General features: G+C 42.2%; 1 protein-coding gene across 1 annotated transcript in view; it reads left to right on the top strand.

Annotated features, from left to right (window-relative positions):
• The window catches only part of LOC140211984 (sorting nexin-27-like), a 135,924-nt gene that overhangs the window by 96,224 nt on the left and 16,076 nt on the right, over positions 1-23,624 (top strand). The window contains exon 4 of the mRNA XM_072282294.1: positions 13,565-13,629. Within this exon, the coding sequence (XP_072138395.1) occupies positions 13,565-13,629 (65 nt within the window). The remainder of the gene's footprint in view (positions 1-13,564; positions 13,630-23,624) is intronic.

Below are 23,624 nucleotides of genomic sequence, written 5' to 3'. Positions count from 1 at the left end.
CCTGAAACACTTATTGAGGTTACCTGGTCTGATTGTTTTTTACCCCCAGATTTATTTTTCTAAATCCTTTTAGTTTGTAGGGTCCCAAAGACCATAATGTGGAGTTGTCACCCTTTTTCCCAGCTTTTCAGGAAACTTCAAGAATATGGGGAAATGCTATGACTTAGATTTATGAGTTTTATATATCAGGAAACAGAAGTTTAAAAGTAATTAAATTGGTTCCTTTTGATGTTCTTTCTTATTCCCAGAGTGAAATAGCCATGATATATTATTATTGAAGTTAAGATTATAAAGAGGTTCAACAGTTGCCTATCTCTCCAGTGAATGGATTGAGGGACGTACATTGGGATAATACAAATTAGTTTTTTCTATCATCCAGCCTGCATCATTAGTTGCATTTTTAATACATTTAAAGAGCTCAAGACCATAAAGACATAAGAGCAGAATTAGGCCTTTCGACCCATCGAGTCTGCTATGTCATTCCATCATGGCTGGTTTATTATCCCTCTCAACCACATTCTCTTGCCTTCTCCCGATAACCTTTCATGTCCTGCCTAATCTTTCAACCTCTGCTTTAAATACTCTCAATGACTAGGGCTCCACAGCTGTCCGTGACAATGAATTCCACAGATTCACCACCCTCTGGCTGAAGGAATTCCTTCTCACCTCTGTTCTAAATGGATGTACCTCTATTCTGAGCCTGTGCCCTCTGGTCCTAGACTCACCCACTATAGCAAACATACCCTCCACATCCACTCTGTCTAGGCCTTGATATTTATGGACATAAATACCATGTCAGCATTATCATTAATATTTGGTTCAGAAAGAAAGATTTTTTTTGTGAAGGACTCGTTATGTGCCAGTTTGGTATTGTTACAGTGGTAGCACTACCATTTTCAGTGTAAATGCAGACTGAAAATTCAGACATTGCTTTGAGACTGTGTAACAAGTAGGTGTTTTATATCTTCATACACTTCCCATGAGGACAATGATATTGTGGAATATTTTTAGCCATGAATTGTTGTTGTGGGCACGTTAGGTGGTTAAGGCATTCCACTAGTGACCTGAAGGTCGTGAGTTCAAGCCTCAGCCAAGGCAGCGTGTTGTGTCCTCGAGGAAGACACTTAACCACACAATTTTCTGCGACGACACTGGTGCCAAGCAGTATCGGCCCTTGCCCTTCCCTTGGACAACATCGATGTCATGGAGAGGGGAGACTTGCAGCATGGGTCTTCCATACAGCCTTGCCCAGGCCTACGCCCTGGAGGTTGAAGACTTCCCAGGCGCAGATCCATGGTCTCGCAAGACTAATGGTTGCCTTAATTTAATTTAATAGCCATGAAAAGCTTTAACGCAAATGTTGCTTATAAGACCATAAGACATAGGAGCAGAATTAGGCCATTCAGCATATCGAGTCTGTCTAGCTATTCCATCATGGCTGATTTATTATCCCTCTCAACCTCATTCTCCTGCCTTCTCCCTTTAACCTTTGACACCCTAACTAATCAAGAACCTATCAACCTCGCTTTAAATGTTCACAGTGACTTGGCCTCAGTAGCCATCTGTGACAATTAATTCCACAAATTCACCTCCCTCTGCCTAAGGAAATTCCTCCTCATCTCTGTTTTAAATGGACATGCCTCTGCTCTGAAGCTGTATCCTCTGGTCCTGGACTCACCTACTATAGGAAACATTTTCTCCACATCCACTGTAGGCCTTTCTCTCTCTTTTTTTTCTTTATTAATCTTTTTATTGACTTAAAGGGAACATAAGAACAAACAAGAGGAGAGTTATCTCAAATATCAATAACCATACAAAGATTAAAATAAACATTATCAAAATCATACATAGTGTTAAGCTAGTGTATAATATATAATAAAAAAGAAAACAGCAATTCTCCTCTTATCAGTTCATAAAGAGGAAAGAAAAAAAACTTTGAACTTTAAATGAGAAAAAAAAACCCACTACACTATACAAAAAAAAGGGGACTTGGCAGTCCATTCTGAGGATACGACCAGAAAAAGAAAAAAAAAAGAAAATCGCCAGATTTGCTCAAATTTAAAGGATGTATCAAATGAGGAGGGGAGGAGAAGATGGCAGCGTGTGTGGCCGCTCCGAAATGATATCGTATTTGTTAAGTAGGGGCCGTGCACAATCCTGATTTGATGGAGATAGACGTGAGAAGCACGGAGGAACATCTAGAGAAACTTCTGAAATGCCTGCTTCGCTGCCACTGCTGCTGTGCGATCAGGAATCTCTGGAGGGGAAGGCCCCAAATCCTCGGCCTTGCCTGTTGCCGGGGCCGGGGTTGAAGCGCTCGGCAGAGATAGTGCTCGGCGTCAGAGGGCTGGTCGGAGGCTCAAAGTTTTCGGACGGACTCCAGAGTCGGCTGTGGTCAGGTGCTTCCAGGATGCTGCATCAGCATTTGCGGCACTGGAGGTTCATGGCAGGAAGAGAGTTTCTCTTCTTTCTGCCATCTGTGTGAGATGATGGGACCTTCGAGAGACTTTGAGACTTTTTTTTACTGTGCCCATAGTCTGTTCTTTATCAAATTACGGTATTGCTTTGCACTGTTGTAACTATATGTTATAATTATGTGGTTTTGTCAGTTTTTTTAGTCTTGGTTTGTCTTGTGTTTCTGTGATATCTTTCTGGAGGAACATTGTATCATTTCTTAATGCGTGCATTACTAAATGACAAAAAAAGAGGACTGCGTGTCCTCATAATCTAATCTAATCTAATCTAAATGTCCGACTTCTTATTTTCTCTAAAACTCTAGGCCTTTCAATGCTCAATAGGTTTCAATGAGAGTATTCTCCCCCCCGCCCCATTCTTCTAAACACCAGCGCATACAGGGCCAAAGCATTCTAATACTCCGAATACATTAATCTTTTCATTCCCAGAATCATTCTCGAGAACCTCCTTTGGACCCTCTCCAATGCCACCACATTTTTCTTAAATAAGTTGCCTAAAAGTGCTCACAATGTTCCAAGTGCGTTCTGACCAATGCCTTATAAACCCTCAGCCTGACACCCTTGCTCTTATATTCCAGTCCTCTCAAAATGAATGCGAACATCCTTACCAGTGAACTGGGTTCAATTCCTGGTGCTGCCTGTAAGGAGTTTGTACGTTCTCCCCATGACCGCGTGGGTTTACTCCAGATGCTCTAGTTTCCTCCCATAGTCCAAAGACGTAATGATTGGTAGGCCAGTTGGTCATTGTAAATTGTCCTGTGATTAGGCTAGGATTAAATTGGGGGAAGGGGGTGGTTGTTGGGCAGCGTGGCTCAAAGGGCAAGAAGGGCCTATTCCGTGCCGCATCTCAATAAATAAACTGACTCAACATGCAAGTTAACCTTTTACAAATCCTGCACAAGGACTCCTAAGACCCTTTGCAGCTCTAATTTTTGAATTTCCTCCATGATCAGAAAATAGTCTGTCATTTTCCTTCAACCAAAGTGCATGACCATGTACTTCCCTACACTATATTCCATCTGCCGCTACTTAGCCCATTCTCCTAATCTGTTCAAGTCCTTCTGCAGCCTCTTTGCTTCCTCAACACTACCTGCCCCTCCACCTATCTTTGTATCGTCTGCCAACTTGGCCATAAGGTCATCAATTCGGTCATCGAAATCATTGACGTACAATGTGAAAAGAAGCGGTCCCAATACCAACCCCTGTGGAACACCACTTGTCACCGGCAGCCAACCAAAAATAGTCCCCCTCATTCCCACTCTTTGCTTCCTGCCTGTCAGCTAATAAAGCACTAACCATTTCATACTTCCAAATGGATCTTGGTGCTGGGGGCTGGGGTGGTTTGTAGGCCCTCACAAACCATACAAAGTGGAGTTGTCACCCTTATACCCAGACACAATCTGGATTTGGGACTCCAGTCTATACTCTTCAAGAGCAAGAGTTGAAGTAGTGCTTTCTGAAATGAATGTGCATGCCCTCACTAAGTCGAAGGCATACATGATGCATGCTAAGTACCATTTTTAGTGAAATAGTCACAGGGCAGAATGTGGCACTCGACACACCATTGTTCAGCTTTATTGCTGTGTATTTAATTTGGATGTGTTGGAGAACTGAAGAGGTTGCCTGGGGAATTGCCCAGTCGTGTCTGTATACTGCACTGCTTTAGTGACTGGGATTGATTTCTCTCCTCTCCTTACTTGTGATGCAAGATTGTGAGCCTGATATATGAATCAGAATCACTTTATTGGCAGTATGTGGAACAAAGCAGAATTGATTGTGGTTCGCTGCCAAGCATAAGATGTAGGACTGTACCATAACAGACAACACAATAGCAGCTAATTTACAAGACAATAGTGCAAACAGCCATGAGCAATCAACAATTAGCAGAACGGTCACATGCACAAATGAAAATAATCAAACTTAAATGTGAACAGACAAAATAATCAACAGAACAAGGAGAGCAGGAAAGACAACTTAATGAATGTTGTGCAGGGACAGTGAGGGTATTACACCTGAGTGAGTTTTGTTGAGAAGCTGGATAGGAACAGGGAAGAAGCTTCGCAGGTGATATGTAGTCCTGTTGGTGATGGACTTGTAGCATTTCCCTGATGGCAATTTGGTGAAAAGGTGACTGCTAGGGTGGGTGGAGTCAGTAGTAATTCTTTTTCAGCTCTTTTCTTCACTCTGATGATGATCTTTTAATATCGATAGCTGACTGCCCGTGATCTTCTCCGCTGAGTTCTTTCTTCATGGAAACTGCCTAACTTGTTGAGAATTTCCAGCATTCTCTGTTTTCATGTCAGAATTTTAGCACCTGCAATTTTTTTTATGTCTGTTCTTTGAATTTTGCAGCAGCTTACTGTAGCGTGAAAGGATTAACCACATATACCAAATTTCATTACTGTCCTTCCTTGCTTTACATTTGCTGTTGTACTGGGTTCAGTATACAGTCTAAATAAACTCTGAATTCATCAAAACGGAGTAGGCTTATTGTATAGATTGTTGTTGCTTTTAGATATATTCAAGCATACTGGCGACAGTGTTGGGGTTTATTTTGTAAGAGGAAGGTGCCTTGCGTGGTTCCAGCATGCTCAATTTTTCAATGAAGGCAGCTTTTGTGTGGGTTGAGCTTGGGTGGGTTCAATTCAAACAGATTATTGACATTGCCTTTCTCTCTAAGGGGTTTTAAAAAAAACTTGGAAATGGCACAGTTTACAGGGTAGTGTGCTGAATGCTTTCAGTCAGCACTGAAAATCACCCATTCTGTACCAGTGCTAATTTGGAAATGCAGCGTGATAGGAAGTGGCAGGCATGACCAGAACCAACAATATCATTACTGTACAACATTACTTTTCACTGCAGCGTGGCACCTAATCACATCAGGCTAATGCAGCAGATGAAATTAAGTCAAGCTTTTGAAATTAGCAGAAATATGTATCTAAAAAATTAGATACGCGACAAAGGGCTGCCTTCCTGACTTGAACCCTTCATTTAAATTCCGTCATGGCACTATCTCTCATATAGTCTGTTACTCTTTTCGTTTCAAATCTGAAATTTTTCTTTATTTTTGCTGAGCTAATTTTCATGCTGAATCTTTAGTAATGACATAGTTAAATTTTACTTTAGTGTTGCTAATAGTATTCTTTAGATATACAAACGTAGTAAAAGAATTTCCATTAATTTTGCTTTGTAGGTCTGACACAGTATAAGCAAGGCTGGTCTTAATGTGTGCATTTCTACATATTGGCTTGAAGAAACCATTTAGTGTTTTAATGAAGATCCAAATGTTTATGCAGAGTTTTCCTTTGAAATAATTAATGTGCAAACAATGCAAATATAGATGTCTGACGAAGGGTCAGGTCTTGGAGCCACTCACTGATCTTTCGTGATACATGACTGGATGCTGTGCCAAAATGCAAAGGCTCTTGTGGAATGTGGAATAGCTTTTCAGTTTGCATTTGAGTTGACAGGGAAAGAAAATGGCTCAAAACCCTTTGTTTTGTATTTTGTATTGATGCCAGTTTAATAAGGAATAAGTAAATGGAGAATTGGGGACATTTGTTTAAAATCAAGACTCTAGTCTCCTAATTGTTTGGAAAATTTCTCTTTTTCCAACCTTCATGAGAAACTTAAGTTTGGAGTGAGTGATTCAGAAGTTTGATTTACAATTTGCTTTAAAATAAATTTAAGTATAGAATTGTTGAGCGTGTCCAAGTCGGCAGTGTGCACCTATAGAATGTATGAATATGCAGGTAATCCTAGTCAATGACTTTCAAGGCATTGTAGTTACAGGTGAAAGATTTTTAAATGCGTGTCTCTTCACAAAAGAATTCTCTCAGTTCTGAGATGTGAAGTTGTCCTCTGTATTCCCATTTGAGCCCTAACTTGTTTGGAACTGGGGGTTTTCATCCTGTTTAAGATGAGGATGGTAGCCTTCCCTCTTTCATCTGGCCCTCCACTACCACAGACTTATCATCACTTGCATACTTTCTGGGTACCATTTCACTGCCCTTGATCAGCTTGCACACAGGGCTGCAGTGGGGTGGTTTGACAATTTACTTTAAATTGATTCATTATTCCTATCCAGATGCCCAATCACTTGTCGTTCCAGCTCATGACAGAGGAGTAAGCTACAGTGCTGCTTTTTGAATGCAATATTCCACTTACTCTGTAAGTACAACAGAAGACTGAAATAAGGTTGAAAGGTAAAGAAGTGCTCAACTACCTGCAGTTAAATCTACAGAGGTGTTTTCATTTCCAGCTCACTTTGATGATCTGTGGCCAGATCGACCCACCTGTGCAGCAGAACTTGAGCTGTGGGTACAATTCCTGCTGCTGTAAACCTCCCCGCCACCCCCCAAGCTCACCAGAGATGTGCTGTTGAGTGTTAATAAAGTCTACCAGGGCATCCTGAACTACAAAACAGGAAAAAAAGCAGCTGATGTTTCAGTTCTGTGACCCTTTCATCATAACTGTTCAACTGCCATACCTATCCCAGGCATTTTTGAAATTTTTGCTGACTTCTCTGTTCATGGATGAAAGAAAAATGGAGGGCTATGTAGGAGAAAAGGATTAGATTGCTTTTGGAGTAGATTAGAAGGTCGACACAGAATTGTGAGTCAAAGAGCCTCACCTGTTCGATGTTCTATTAGACAGAGCTACAGGTAATAGAGACCCCAGTGCTAGTTACAGCTTGGCACCTGAAATAAGCCATTTGTTGCAGTGTGTAGTGCTAATACATTACCTCATTGTACTGGGTTTTGCCTTGTACAATGACATCAAAAACAAGACCCTCTGGTGGTGGAGAAGCTGATAACCAATGGTAGGTAACTAGGCTTGGGTAACTAGCAAAAGAGACTGGGGAGAAATATCTTGAAAGAGCAAGTTGTTTTGATATAGAATGCACTGCCTGAAAGGTTGGTGAAAGCAGAGTTGGTAATAACATGCATTGAGAAAATAAATAAATATTACAGGGCCATGGTGAAAGAACGAGAGAGTGGTAGTACTGAGACAGCTCATTTCATCAAATGGCTTTCTGTGGTGCTATTAATTCTATTAGATTGAACATGAGAGAAAGAACAAATGTATTGGCTACAGAGAGCTATACCTGTTCAGTTGACAGATGCTTAGCCTTAACGTTCCTTACTCAAAGGCGTAGCTGTCACTGGGAGTTCGCCAAGTCCACTTGCCCTCCCATCCCTCTGCTAAGGAGAATGTACAGCCCATCACTCTCTGGCACATTCTTGGACATTTGTTGCAGTCACATTTGCCTTTACTGCCTTGCTGTGAAAGTCAAAGAGGCTAGCAAATCATTTGGGTATTAATTTTGTCAACACTGACTGCTGCTGACTGGTGGGTGGGCTGGCAATGGTTTACTTATTGTGAGAGATGTCTGTGTTGGGGAGCTAACGTGACCATCCTCAGGCTAGTCTACTTGTTAATTCATCTCCATGTCAGAGCAGCTGAAGCAATTGCCATCAATTACAGTGCCACTCCAGCTGCTATTCAAACTTCATTAGACTCACCAATTCTACAAATCATTATTCTTGAGTGCTTGCAATTCAAAATGACAGCTTAAACGATACAGATGATATAGGCTGTTGCACGCTGATTGCAGCCTCAGGATCGTTTAGATTTTGATGGATCAAATGTTCAATTTTTTTTGTGATCAGCTGCATAAATCTATTACAGTTCACAGTAGAAGTATGTTTACATTTTCCTGTCAAGTTTTTGATCATAGACTATTTTATCTGTTGTGGTAAGAGAAAGACATATTTGCTATTAGCATAAATGATATCCACTTGTTCTGGCCCTTAATTATCAAATAATGATCTTCAGACAAGCTATTAGCTTTATATGTCATCCGTTCCTGAATCCTCATCTGTATGTTTGTATCCAAATAAAAACACTCTAAGGCTCTCCTTCCAGCCTGTTATGTAATATAAATTTCATCCAAAAATTGACTTCCCTTGTCAAGTTCACTTGTCATTCCCCAAAGAGTTAGAGCAGTTCACTTGTCATTCCCCATAGAGTTTAGAGCAGTTCACTTGTCATTCCCCATAGAGTCTAGAGCAGTTGACTTGTCATTCCCCGTAGAGTCCAGAGCAGTTGACTTGTCATTCCCCGTAGAGTTTAGAGCAGTTGACTTGTCATTCCCCGTAGAGTCTAGAGCAGTTAACTTGTCATTCCCCGTAGAGTCTAGAGCAGTTGACTTGTCATTCCCCGTAGTCTAGAGCAGTTGACTTGTCATTCCCCGTAGAGTCTAGAGCAGTTGACGTCATTCCCCGTAGAGTCTAGAGCAGTTGACTTGTCATTCCCCGTAGTCTAGAGCAGTTCACTTGTCATTCCCCGTAGAGTCTAGAGCAGTTCACCTGTCATTCCCCGTAGAGTCTAGAGCAGTACAGCGTGGAGCAGTGTCTTCAGCACCACGGCTGCATGAGCATTCTTCCTGCTCATCCCAGTTGCCAGCATTCTGCCCATAGCCTTCCAAGCCTTTCCCCTCCATGTACCAATACAGCTGCCTCTTAAATGTTAGATGTAATGCACAGTTTTGTACTACTGTAGTAGTATTGGTGGTGTTCTAATTTGTTTTGTATTTCATTTAATTTACATAATTTGTTCTTCAGTTAACTCGTAGTTTGTTTTTTTTTAAATTCCTTTTAACTATTTCCATGAAACTTCAGCTAATTGGGCCAAAATATATTGACCCCTGTGTGTCCCAGTTAACCAGAGTTCACTGCAATTCCCTACAAAGTGATTCTCGTTAGGGATGAGAAAGGTATTGATACAGTGAAACTCAGGATTTTGGTGTTGACCAAGTTTCTGCACTATCAGATGTTACTACTCAAATATTTTAATTTAACATCCACTGGTGTTCCAGTGAACCTAATAACTTTAAAGGGAGCATGGGAACTCAGGCTACAGTGAGTGGGAAGGGGATGTGGAATTCAGCATTCAATGAGCCAGATGCCAAGCCCCAAATAGAAGGGTAGTAGATTATTGGAGTTTTATTGTCAGGACGAAGGGTCTCGTCTTGAAACGTCGACTGTACCTCTTCCTATCGATGCTGCCTGGCCCGCAGCGTTCACCAGCACTTCTTGTGTGTGTTGCTTGATCATCAGATCATTTTGATTTCCTTCAAAAATGCACTATTTAAGTTGTAGTACTCTCGAAGATGTACTTTGGATTTCAACTAAACTAGAAATAATCAAATGTTGCAAGCAGAACATGTAACAGAATCAGAACTTAGAATAAATCAGTGTATTGTAAAGTTTATGCATGTGCAAAGAGTCATGCCAGGGAGAGTCTTAATGGATCCCTTGGGGTAAGATGATTGCAGTATTTTCTATGTTAAGGCCATTGTGAACAAATTGTGCTTATTACCTGTTCCCCAAGTCTAATAAATCGGAGTGTTGCACCAGAAAGAATGCACACAGACAAAGGCAGGGGAACATTCTCAATGTGAAGAGAAGACTGAATGCCTTACAGGTCAATAAGGAAAGAACATAGTTAATGGGAGCCCTCTACAAACTGTATAAAATGTGCAATAGACTGGAAGTAGAATATGGAGACGCCAAATAAAATTAGTGCAGGCTGATGTTAAAACTCAGTTCTGTTACTCAGATAGTGAATTTGGAACATTCTGCCAGATGGGACTGACAACGAAGGTATTTTAGTATCCTCAGAACAGGGTCAGTACTATACTGGGAGATAAAAAAACAGTCCTGAGATAAGCTTTGATTGCTGATATGCACTGTCTTAACTTATTGATCAAATTTGGAAGTGGATTTAGTTAGGCCGTTAGTCTGCCTCACTTGTGATTCTTTCAGATCCTATTCTATACCATTTATAGAACAAGGTGCCTTTGAGTCCCATTGTGCATTGGAGTATTAGGATGATGCTCATTGGTGTAACTCAAATTTTAATGTAATTTAGTGCCTAACTGATGCAAAACCATGTTAACACTCTTAGTTATTTCCTGTTCTAACCCTAACTCTAATGCATCAGTTGAATGGGATCACCTGATGACACTCCTCTTGGGGACTATATTGTGTTCTTGCCTGGTTTAGAGTGATGGGAATGGATCATTACCCTAGGTTCCAGAGGCCTGTTGGTTGTTTGCTCTGATTAATGGTGCTAAACACTACAGTCATGTGGCACTGATGAATTTAATCTTGCAGCATACTATAAAAATGCTCTAAATCTTGCAATATTAACCTGATGTTCTCATAAGGATTGCAAAAGTGATTTAGTTAGCATGCAGTTTGAAAAGTGTCATCTTATTGAGTACATGAAAGGCATAATCTGTTCAGTACAAATGATTAAATGGTGTGCTAGGTCCTGAGTGCAGATATATGAATACTACCCACTGTATCCCCTCTACTGACTCTCTCTACACTTCCTGCTGCCTCAGGAAGGCTGTCTACATGATCAAGGCTGTCTACCTTTCCCACCTGGTTTATTATCTCTCCTTCCCTTTCTCATTGGAAAGCTTGACAATATGTATAATCGGCTCCAGGTAGCTCCTATTCCGCTGCTACCAGACTCTTTTATTTATGATAAAGATGATCGCATGATCTCTCAGTCCGCCTTGTCATGGCCCTTACACTTTGTCTACCTGCACTGAATTCCTCCGAAACTGTAATGCTATATCCTGCAATGCTGAGGAACTCAGCAGGTCAGGCAGCATCTACGGAAAAGAATAAACAATCGATGTTTTGGGCCAACATGCTTCCTCAGGACTGAGAAGGAAAGAGAAAGATGCCAGAATAAAAAGATACGGGGAAGGGAAAGAGGATAGATGGAAGGTGATAGATGAAGCCAGGTGGTGGAAAAGGTCAAGGCCTGGAGAAGAAAGAATCTAATGGGAGAGGAGAGTGGACCATAGGAGAAAGAGAAGAAGGGGACCCAGGGGGAAGTAATGGGCAAGTGAGAAGAAGGTGAAAGATCAGAGTGGGGAATAGAGGAAGACGGGGGGTGGGGTTGGAATTTGTTTACCAGAAAGAGAAATCTATATTCATGCCATCAGATTGGTACCCAGACCCAGTTGGAATATAAAGTGTTGTTCCTCCACCAGAAGAGTGGCCTCATCTTGGACCGAAGGAGGCCATGGACCGAAACGTTGGAACATAATTCAAATTGAATTCTACTACCTTGAAGTAATTATGTTTGGGATGATCTTTCTCTCTGTGCACTCATGACAGTGAATAGTCACAGCTCAAACACCATCTATAAATTTGCCAATGACACCTCAGTTGTTGGCAGAATCTCAGGTGGCAATGAGGGGTGTACAGGAGTTAGATAGATCAGCTGGTCGAGTGGTGTCACAACAACAACCTTGCACTCAACATCAACGAGACCAGGGAGCTGATTGTGGGCTTCAGCAAGGGGAAGTCAGGAGAACACACACCGTTCTCATTGAGGGGTTGGCAGTGGGAAGGGTGAGCAGTTTCAGGTTCCTGAGCATCAATATCCCAGTCTGTATTGGATCCAATACATTGATGCAATCACGAAGAAGGGACGCTAGCAGTTCTACTTAATTAGGGGTTGGAAGAGATTTCGTGTGTCACCAAAACTTTAGTAAATTTCTACAGATGTACAGTGGAGAGCATTCTGACTTGTTGCATCACAGCCTGGTATGGAGGCTGTAATATGCAGGATTGAAAGAAGCTGCAAAAGTTTGTAGACTCAGCAAGCTCCATCATGGGCACTAACCTCCTCACCATTGAGGATGCCTTCAAAGGGCAGTGCCTCAAGAAGGCGGCATCCATCATTCAGGACTCTCAGAATCCAGAACATGCACTCTTCTCATGGTAGTGCAGGAGCTTGAAGATAAGTATTTTAAGAACAGTTTCTTTCCCTCCACTATCAGATTTATGAAGGGTCCATGAAAAGTACCTCATTATTCTACTTCTGCACTAATTTTTTTGTAACTGATAGCAATTTATGTGTCTTTTACGGTACTGCTGCGATATCTGTCAGTGATAATAATCTGATTCTGATTTTGATTCAGATAGCATGCAAGCAAACTCTTTTCATCATTTCTCAGTGCACATGGCAATAATAAACCAATTACCAATAACTAGTTGGTCTACTGGGCTCATCTATTTTGTCAGGATGCTCCTGATGCAGCCTGTTCTACTTTGGTGAGACCCTTTGTAAGTTGGGCAACTGCTTCGTTGAGTACCTCTGTGTCATCCGCTAAAAACGTAATTTCACTGTGGCTTAACATTTTGATCCCGATTCCCGTTCTGACATGTCGGTCCATGGCCTCCTCTTGTATCATGAAGAGTCCACCCTCAGGGTGGAGGAGTAACTCCTTATATTCTGTATGGGTCGCCTCCAATCTGATGGCATGTATATCGATTTTTCCTACTGGTTTAAAAAAAAATTCCCTCCCCCTCCCCTCTTCTGTTCCCCACCCTGGCCTCGTACCTCTTCTCATCTGCCTATCACTTTCCCTTGCTACCCCTCCTCCTTTCCTTTTTTCTATGGCCACTCTCCTCTCCTATGACATTCCTTCCTCTCCTCCCCTTTACCTTTCTCACCCATCTGACTTCACCTATCACCTAGCTATTCCTCTTCCCCTCCCCTCACCTTTATATTCTGTTATCTTCCTCCTTCCTTTCCAGTCCTGAAGAAGAGTTTCAGCTCAAAACGTCAACTGTTTATTCATTTCCATAGTTGCTGCCTGACCTGCTGAGTTGCTGAAGCATTTTGTGTGTGTTGCTTTGGATTTCCATTATCTACAGAATTCTCGTGTTTAATGACGTGCTGTTAAGAGTGGTCCTTTCTCCTTCACTAAAGCCTGGTTCAAGTACTTCAACATGAGGCCAGGTGTAAATTTCCAGCATGTTGCACACCAAGATTCAGTGGAGCTGCTGGATGTGAAATTGAATAATGAGAGAAGCATATAAAGGAGTACTTGTGAATTATGTGGAGCTTGTGTCCGGACCTAGGCTTATTGTTCAAAGACGTGTGTGTGTGTTGATGTGGGATTAAATTTGAACTCAAATCCCAATAGTGCTTCCCATGAACAGGACTAAGTGAGCTATGGTCGTAATGAACTGTTTTATGCTTTTCTTTTGCAGTATGCTCAGTCAGTGTTCTTGGGGAGAGCGACGTGATGCAAGAATTCCTGGCTGATTCCAGTGAGGTAAGCCTGTGGTAAGAGTTTGGAGTGTAGGATAGCTTTTTCTAAAATTCATTGATCAGTAGTTATTGTAGAAACAGAATCATCCATTCAGCCCCTTGAACCTTTTCTGCCATTCACTAAATTCATGGTTGTCCTCTATTTCAACTCCATTTATCCACCTTAGTCCCTTATTCAATATCCTTTTCCTTTGACAACTTAAGTTGATTTCCGGCCTAAACATGATTGTTCTTCTGCAGTGTCTCACGAGCAGTGACTTTTTTCTTAACCCTATAATCTTCTGATCTTTTCAAGCAGCGCAATTAAGTTCACAATGTTTGTAGTTATCAGTATTTTTGAAAATCATATGTGCCAATAACTGTTGCTAAATATAAATCTGAAGGATTTTTTCTGCATTTAAGGACGGCACTGAAAGTTGAAGCAGTTTAATGTTTTTTGTTTTTGTTTTTGTCAAGGAATGGTGAATGGAACTGTCTTGCTGCTTGTATTCAGCACTGGCATCAAGTGCTTCAGCATTTGATGTAGAATGAATACAACAGCGTTCTGCTGTGCCAGTGCTGTACCGTAACTGCTGTGAAATGTGACCCTTATTCAGAAGATTCTAGAATTATGCAACATAGGAGAGGCTGTTCAGGCCTTTGTAGTTGTGTCTAGTTCTTTGAAAATGCTGGTGAATTAGACTACAAATAAGAGAACTTCTACAGATGCTGGAAATCTAAACATCACACACAAAATGCTGGAGGAACTCAACTGGCCAGGCAGCATCTATGGGAAAAAGTACAGTTGACATTTTTGGCCAAGACCCTTCATTCTTCCAAAGGGTCTCGGCCTGAAACGTTGACTGTACACTTTTCCATAGATGCTGCCTGGCCTGCTGAGTTCCTCCAGCATTTTGTGTGTGTTGGTGAATTAGACCACTGTTTTTGTAAACTCAGAAGTTTACAGATTGTCCTATTTACCTCATGCTATTTTGAATGTTGCTTTCAATCTGCTTTCATGTTACTTTCTTGCAGTGCAGGCTACCTTTCTGAATTTGTATATATCCCCTCGTCTTACCTCGATTCATTAAGACAATTGTGTTGAAACTGTGACCTCTGCTTGCCTTCCTGCCAGAGAAAATAAATTATCCTTAATTAGTAAACTACTTTATGATTCTGAATACCTCCACTAAATCTCCTCTTAATTTCCTATGCAATGAGAAGAGTCCCAGCTTCTCTAGGCTCTTCAAATAATTGATGTCCTTTTGTCTGCACTTTTTCTCAAGGCCTTGACATCCTTAAACAAAAAAGGTGTGCAGAAAATGCTACAATATTCCAATTGGAGTCCTAATAGTAATGTGCATATACAAGTCCAAATTTCTGTCCAAAAATGCAGAAAGAGTTTCTGTGAATTTACTACCCTGTGTCTGAATGCCCTCATGAGTATGAGCAGCTTTTCTCAATACTTCATTGGTACTTATTTTATATTAGTAGTTGAACATAATCAACTGTGCCCGTATATCATCCATGCTGTGTTCCTCTCTTGTGTCCATTTGATTTGGTGTTGGATTAACTTGTAGAAGGACCTGGACCTAACCAGCATTTGGTGATTATTTTAGATGTTCCGGTATATTCAGAACTGCTTTTCTTAAATTGAGGTTATTATTACATTAGGTGATACTGGAATGCAGTGGATTCCAATTAATTGGGACACATTGGGTTTCATGGAAATAGTTAATGAGTTATAGAAAAGACAAACTACCATTTAACTGAGTAACCAATGGTGCATTGAAATTAAATAGAGAAGAAATTAGAACAGTACTAATACTACTGGTTGTTGCCCATCGATGATAGGAATCCTGTACGGGAGAGTTTTTAAAATAGAAAAGCCGTTGCAGTGGGGCAGTTCCACTCTCTCGACATTGGAAGTTCAGGTCCAGTGGTATGAATAGACGTCACAACTGAGGTCTTCCCTCATTGCAGTGGATAACCATGGCTTCTGTGTCTTGTCATGCCCTTCATTCTCCACAAAGCGTTGTAGAACCGCCTTCCTGGTCATTGGATCTCACTGCAGATCTCAACCACCCAGTCCGCCAGAGCTGACTTTGCATGCTAGGATAGGCATGTCCCCATCTCACCAGGGTATGAGACCCGCCGGCTACCCTTGCCTGGTTTAGCACACCTCCTGAAACATCATACCAGGCTTTGGAGCCACAGGTGAGATCTGAGTGTCCAGTGGGGACCAAAGGTAACATTCAAGATGATTGTTGATACCTTCATAGTTGCTAACTTGTTGAGGTAGTGAAATTGTTTCATCTTCACTCCTGGCTGTTCTGGCAACTCCAAGTCCGAATGCTTGAAACTGCAGTGAACAAAACAGTTCTGAATTGTCTTACTGCTTGTGAGAGTGAGTTTTTGGGTAGATTATTCATTTACACTTAAATGACTTTGGCCACCAGTCTTCTGTTTGACAAAGTACTGTGGATTGAGCTCACAACATTGCATTTCCCAAAAGCTGTAAATACCAGAATACTAGCCCAGGCACTGTGGATGGAAGTGTGAAGTTTACAGGTAGTTTCGAAGACAGCCTTGTCTATACTTTATAAATATGAATTGTCCTCTACGTTAGCACGTAAAATACCAAATAAATGTATTGTGGATTTGACTTGCACTTCTAAAGACTGTGAGTACCAACCCAGACATGTTGGCATCAGGAGGAAAGGATGAAGTCAGAAGGTGTGATGTTTTGTGTGTAGCTTCAAAAGAAAGCATTGTCTATACCTGTAAATAGTTATTGCCCTTTGTGTTTAGCAAATAAATATCGAGCCCACGTTGGGCTAGCAGACCTTTCTACCGAAAGCATCTCTGTCCGTATGATGCCTGCTGTACCTTGTTTTGTCGAAGAAGGAAGCTGCTTTGTATCTACCAGTGACTCCCTCTCCAGTGATTTCATCCATCCCACAACAGCTTATCTCTTGCCAACTATCAGTAACAAAAATCACTGCTTTTTGAACACAAACACAGGCAAATGGTGCTATTCAAAAACTGTTCGCTCTAACTCGGTGTAGTGCCTTAAGGCCACATAAGCAAATGTGACTGGTGCTAGTTAGAAACTGTTCAGTAACAGTGTCCTGTCCAAATTAAGTGGCATAGTGTCCCAAATAAGCGGCTGCCCCAATTAACCAGAATCCACTGCATCTTAAAAAGAGACTTGCATTATGATTGTCATGAACTCCCAAGTGCTCCAAAACATCACGCAGCTAGTACTTGTAAAGTATAATATAGGAGTGATCAGATGAATGGTTTTGACTGAGAAACTCATCCTTGTGCTTTGTAACTCTTTGCCCACTCAAAGGGCAGGCAGAGCCTACAGTTCATTATGTTTCGTGAAAGATGAAGAGGACTATGAACCTGCACCCTAGTAGGAACCAAGGTAGTGATCAGTGAGCCTCATAAATTAACCAACTATTAACACACTATCAACAGTGCCATAGATTATTGCCTTGGATGCTACACGCATTGTTGCTGCTGGCCCCTGAAGGATGGAGTATCTGCCGCCTCCCATCTGCCAGGACTTGTACTGCCTAATGACTCTCAAAGTATTACTGAATTTTGGTTTTAATTAGTATGCACGGCCTGAATCACAATGTACACCAGGTATCAGAGTGCCAAGGGCTGGGGAAATTGATTTCTGCCAAATGTACAGTCCTGAAGATATTTTTGGTTCAATATTTTTCTGCCTTGGGCTGTACTGATGATGTTGTTATTGGGTAGCTGATTGAAGAACCCTTACAGAGTTCTTGGTATTGGGACTAGAGAAAGTTACAAATCTGTGCAGGTGGTAACTGGAGAGGAAGATGCTGAGAATCAATTGTACCTCAATTACATATTCTCAGCAATATCTTCACCTGGACACCAGTTCCTGTTCACCATATGATCTGTGCTCCAAGTAAAGTGATGTCTGATAGATAAGTATAGTTCCTGTAGATTCAATCCTGGCCATAAATAGACCACAGGATTTTCTGCACTTGAAACTTTGAACTTAAAAGTAAAAACCAGCTTTTGTCAACCACAGCGTAGAGCTTCTGTGTTGACTAATGTAAGCACTTTTTCTGACTATTCCTTTGCCTTCCTACTCTAGATAAATCCAAAACCACGCAGCCTAGTTACGCAGATCCAATCACTTCTGTACTCCCTAATCTACTCCTGACTGGGAATGCTTCAGTTTTACATTAATGATCATTGTGTTCATATCTCTCCCATTGTTATCATTATCTTCGGCCTATAACTGGACAAGACCTTTTTTATAATTCACTTCACATCTTTTGTGTATCTCTTAAACAAAAGAGATTCTGCAGATGCTGCAAATCCAGAGTAACACACAAAATTTTGGAGGAGCTCAGCCGGTCAGATAGCATCTATGGAGAGGAATAAACAGTCAATATTCCTGGCTGAAACCCTTTATCAGGTCCTCTCCATTGATGCTGCCTGACCTGAGTCCTCCAGAATTTTGTGGGTGTTACCTTTGTGTACATCTGAATTTTACTATTCTATTCTTGTTGCGACCCCGCTGGTGGCATAGTGGCATCAACGTCAGACTTCGGGACGAAAGGTCCCAAATTCGAATTCAGCTGGCTCCCCTGCACGCTTTCCTTCCGTGAAACTCACCCGGCAGAAGGCAATGTCAAACCTCTGCTGTAACTTGCTTCGTACGCGGTTCCCCACTACGTCAGAGAGGCGTGGAGGGAAATTGTCCGCTCACCGGAGAAACTCCGGATGCGACGTACCTTTCCTTTCCATTCTTGTTGCTGGGGCTTCAGTTGAATATCACACTAGGCTGTGAAAGCCCTCGACATCTTTCTCTCCTCCTTTGCAATGCTTCCCATCCAGCTTCTGGCTTCCTGGCTCAATAACTTATGTGATTTGACACTGACTCTCATTAATGCCCCGAGAAGTGTTTTGGGATGTTTTATGTATCTCAGAAATAGGAGCTTTTCAGTGAACTATTTGGTCAGAACTTTTTGTAGACAGGGTTGGGAGAGCTGATGTGGGAAAGAAGTGGTCCAACAAATGAAATGAGGGGCTTAAACCTGGTGGGGAAAGGAAAGTGAACGTGTGTGGGCGCCATTGGCAGTGAAAAGGATGAAGGGAAAGGGGATGGCCTTGGGATGACACGAGGGAAGCTGACAGGGTAAAATCTGTGAGGTAGAAGGTGTGGAACAAAGTGCTGAGATGTGATTTGAAATGTTCTGTTTGTGTGCTTTTAGAAGTCAAAGCACGTGAGGTCAAATCGTGCAAGTTCGGGTTGAATCCTTAGATAGATAGATAGATATACTTTATTGATCCCGAGGGAAATTGGGTTTCGTTACAGCTGCACCAACCAAGAATAGAGCATAAATATAGCAATACAAAAACCACAAACAATCAAACAACAATATGCAAACTATGCCAGATGGAAAATAAGTCCAGGACCAGTCTATTGGCTCAGGGTGTCTGACCCTCCACGGGAGGAGCTGCAAGTTCGATGGCCGCAGGCAGGAACAACCGCCCGTGCCGCCCAGTGTTGTATCATGGTGGAATGTGGCCGAAGTCCAACAGCAAAAAGTTCAATATCCGGTCTACAAACACGTTCCTCGATCGTAATATGACCCGGATTGCACCATCTGTTGTTAACCAGAACAGTAAGCACCCAACTCCTTTACGCTTACCGCTCTCGGCGCACTGCCGGTCAGCCCGAACGGTCTGGAAGCCGTCCATGGAGAAGTTTTGAACGGGTATGTCTGCATTTGAACTGGACTTTAACCACTACTGTATGTTGTTTAAAAACTCAAGCTGTACAACATTATTGATCATTATGATACCGTATATTGATCTGTGTAAGGAATCCTTGTGTGCATGAAAAGCATCCTGCCTGGATATTTATGCTCACTTGATCCTCCTCTCCCCTCTCCTCACCTATTCCTGTAACTATTAACATTACTCACTGTAGGAGCCATGCACCTGTTTTGTATCTGCATTGTATTCTGTGTGGCGCATTTATAATGCTAACTGGTCACATGGGTGGGGCATGGTAAGCAAAGGGGATCAGTTATGTCTTTTGCTTTGTTCTAGGCAGTTTAGTTTGGTTCTGGGAGCCGCCAGGTGTCATAGCATTTGTTGACCACTTTATTTGCACTTAGTTGCATCACTTTAAGATTGTTTGTTTTGCTAGTTGCTAATAAAGAATCGAATTAATTTCTTCCACATTTGGAACATTATAATTGTATTGATCCGAGGGCGCATCATGCAAGGATAACAACCTGTGCTAGGTTGCCATCAGTGGCAATTAGTTTGTTAGAATTGGTTTCTGCACCCATATTCCCATCCTGCCTCTTGCCTTTACCTTGCCAACCCTTAAATGTATCAGTGAGTGAGATCTAGGGGAATGGTAATAAAACAACAGCGGGGTACAGAGCTTGGATGATTTGCTATGATCTATCTATAATATCCTTTGGCACTAACGGCCACATACTTACAGATACTGATTGGAACATTTCAACAGTAAAAAAATGACCATCTTCCTCAGGCAACTGGGTAGTCAGGTGACAAGTCTCCCTGGAGACACCTCTTTATATTCCCTCTCAAGGGGATGTCAGGAGTAAGTTTTTCCACACTGTGAGTTGTGGGTGCGTGAATGCACTGCCAGCGACGATGGTGGAAGCGGATACAATAGGTGCCTTTTAAGAGCCTCTTAGGTACATGGAGCTTAGAAAAATAGAGGGCAATGCAGTAGGGAAATTCTAGACAGTCTCTAGAGTAGGTTGCATAGTTGGCAAAATATTGTGGGCCGAAGGGCCTGTAATGTGCTGTAGATTTCTATGTTTATGAAAAAAGTACAGTCAATGTTTCGGCAGAAAAAAAAAGATGAGGAGTAGATTTTAAATGTGGGGGGAGGGGAGAGAGAAAAACACAAGGTGATTGGTGAAACTGGGAGTGGAAGGGATGCAGTTGATTGGTGAAAGACACAGCTGGAGAAGGGGAAGTGTGATAGGTGGGGATCGAAGGCCATGGAAGAAAGAAAAAAGGGGGGAGAAGCACAAGAGGGAGGCGATGGCAGGCAAGGAGATAAAGGTGAGAAAAGAAAAAGGAGATGGAGAGTGGTGGGTTTATAATAGACATCAGTAGATAAGCTGTCTCCAGAGATAGAGACGCTGAGATCAAGAAAGGGAAGGGAGGTGTCACAGATGGACCAGGTAAATTTGAGGGCAGGGTGGAAGTTGGAGGCAAAGTTGATGAAGTCGACGAGCTCCACATGGGTGCAGGAAGTTGCACCAAGGCAGTTGTGGATGTAGCGTAGGAAAAGTGGGGGACGGACATCAGTATAGGCTTGGAACATGGATTATTCCACGTAGCCAACAAAAAGGCAAGCATAGCTGGGACCCATGTGAGTGAAAGAAATGGGAGGAGCCAAAGGAGGAATTATTAAGAGTGCAGACAAGTGCCAAAGCTTCCATAGTCATTTATGATTTGCTGTGATCATATTGACTGACAGGGCAAGCTTGAAGAGCCATGTGGCTGATTCCTGCCCTTATTTTCTTTCACCTTCCGAAACCTTTGTTTTTTTTAAAGATCTTTTTGAATGATCCAGCTCAGCTGATAGCTATGATAGTTATCATTTAATAGTTCCATTTAATATCAGAGAACATATACAATATACAACCTGAAATTCAGACATCCACGAAAACAGAATAGTGCTCCAAAGAATGAGTGACAGTAAAACGTTAGAACCCCAAAAGCCCTTTATCCCCCCATTTCAGCAAAAAAAACATTTGCACACTCCACCCACCTAGCAAGCAATAGCAAAGCCCCGAAGAAAGACTGTGATCTGCAGAACAACAAAAACTAATCATTCACCCAACAATTTGACTTGCCACAGGCTCTGTCTCCCTAATAAAGGGACAGAGGGGTGTCACAGCAGGAGGGTAGTCTAACAAGACTAAAAGAAACACTTGATGATTTACAGTGTTAAAGTCTGACATGTTGCTTTTTTTCCGGCACAACTCTCCCCCACAAATGAGTGAAACAGAGAGAGCAGTGCACCGAGCACAGAACCCCTGACAGCTGATCTGCTGTTCCCCACGTTCCACTTTCTTCTGCAATGCTTCATTCGGCGGCACCAACATAGAATCAGCAAAGTCTCGGAACCCCAAAGGCACACTCATCTTCTAGGCCATGTCTTTGAGATATCGAAAAGCAGCCAGTTGGTGAGCCCCAGGCACAAGTCCCATTGCCATGAAGAACGGAAGTTTGAGTGTAGCTCTAGGTCATGGCCTTCGACAGAGCCCCTTTCTCCTTGAAAAGGAAAAAGAGAGACTTAAGACATAGAAGCAGAATTAGGCCACTCAGCCCATTGAGACTGCTCCACCACTTCATCATGACTGATCCCGGATCCGATTCAACCCCATAGACCTGCTCTCTTACCATATCCCTTGATGCCCCGACCAATCAGGAATCTATCAACTTCCGCTTAGAATATACTCATGGACTTGGCCTCCACGACAGTCTCTGGCAGAACATTCCACAGATTCACTACTCTTTGACTACAAAAAAAATTCCCCCTTACCTCTGTCCTAAAAGATTGCCTGTCAATTTTGAGCCTGTGCCCTCTAGTTCATTAAAGGTAGAAATTAAGCTGTTTCTGCAGATGAGCTCAAAGAAGTTGCTGTCTAGCACAAACGTAGCTCTGCCCGACAGGACTTGTTCTTGTAATCTTTGGTTTTCCACCTTCTCCAATGTCTCTCCAACTTTTACAATACGTTTGGAGGTGATCATGATGTAGACTGATCAAGCTTTCAAAGATATTTGGTATAACTTCAGTCCCGTCCCTCAAGAATAAACTCTCATGCTGAGGTTACTCTTATCACCTTTTTGAGTCACATCTAAACTTGTAAAGGTCTATTAATTGGAATACATCATGGAATAGGCCCAGCAATCCCCTGATGTAACCCTAGCCTAATCATGGGACAATTTAAAACAACCAATTAACCTACCAAACAGTACGTCTTTGGACTGTGGGAGGAAACCAGAGCCCCTGCAGCCAACGTGCTGGAAGTCTGGGCATGGATTCAAAAGGGATGTCGTTTGTCATTCATGAGGTGCTGTTGCCTTTAGAGTCTATAATTGGTTGAGTGGAGAAAGGTCTTTGGGGGCATCCTGAAATGGTGTCTGTGCTTTTCTTAGCTGACCTGCGAAATGTTTAACTATCAGGACAGGTGTTTCTGGCCACAACCAAGAACAGTAAAATCCAATAGCAGTGTCTGGGATTGATTTTTGGATTTTCTGTGGCGAGTCCTGTACGTAAAGCCATTGGTTTGCTGCCAAAGAAATGGGGCAGAACTTCTGCCCTGATGTCTCCCCTCACCTACCCTTGGCCATGCTGTTCCTTCATGGTAATCCTGGGCACCATTCCTTGCAGTGAGTCTGACTCCCCACAGATTGGTGTAGTGCAGTGTAGCTCAAGCCGTTAGCTGGAGTCAGAGTGGTTTCAGCAGCCAGGGTTTCAGTTCAGTTCGGGCAACAGACCTGAGTCTGAATGTTTGTGGAGACTTCTGGCATTAGCAAACATTTGAAAACAGTAACAATTAAAATTGAGTAAGGAAATTATTTTAAAGACATTAACATACAGACACTAGCAACTAAAAATAACAGCATTTAACATTGTAAACATGAGGAAATCTGTAGATGCTGGAATTTCAAGCAACACACATAAAAGTTGCTGGTGAACGCAGCAGGCCAGGCAGCATCTCTAGGAAGAGGTACAGTTGACGTTTCGGGCCGAGACCCTTCGTCAGGACTAACTGAAAGAAGAGCTAGTAAGAGATTTGAAAGTGGGGGGGGGGGCGCGGGAGATCCGAAATGATAGGAGAAGACAGGAGGGGGAGGGATGGAGCCAAGAGCTGGACAGGTGATTGGCAAGGGAGATATGAGAGGATCATGGGACAGGAGGCCCAGGGAGAAAGAAAAGGGGGAGGGGTGGGGAAC

Source organism: Mobula birostris, chromosome 18 (genome assembly GCF_030028105.1).
Source record: "Mobula birostris isolate sMobBir1 chromosome 18, sMobBir1.hap1, whole genome shotgun sequence".
Lineage (NCBI taxonomy): Eukaryota > Metazoa > Chordata > Chondrichthyes > Myliobatiformes > Myliobatidae > Mobula > Mobula birostris.
The sequence above is the reverse complement of the archived record's forward strand: the minus strand, read 5'-3'. Positions and strand labels throughout refer to the sequence as shown.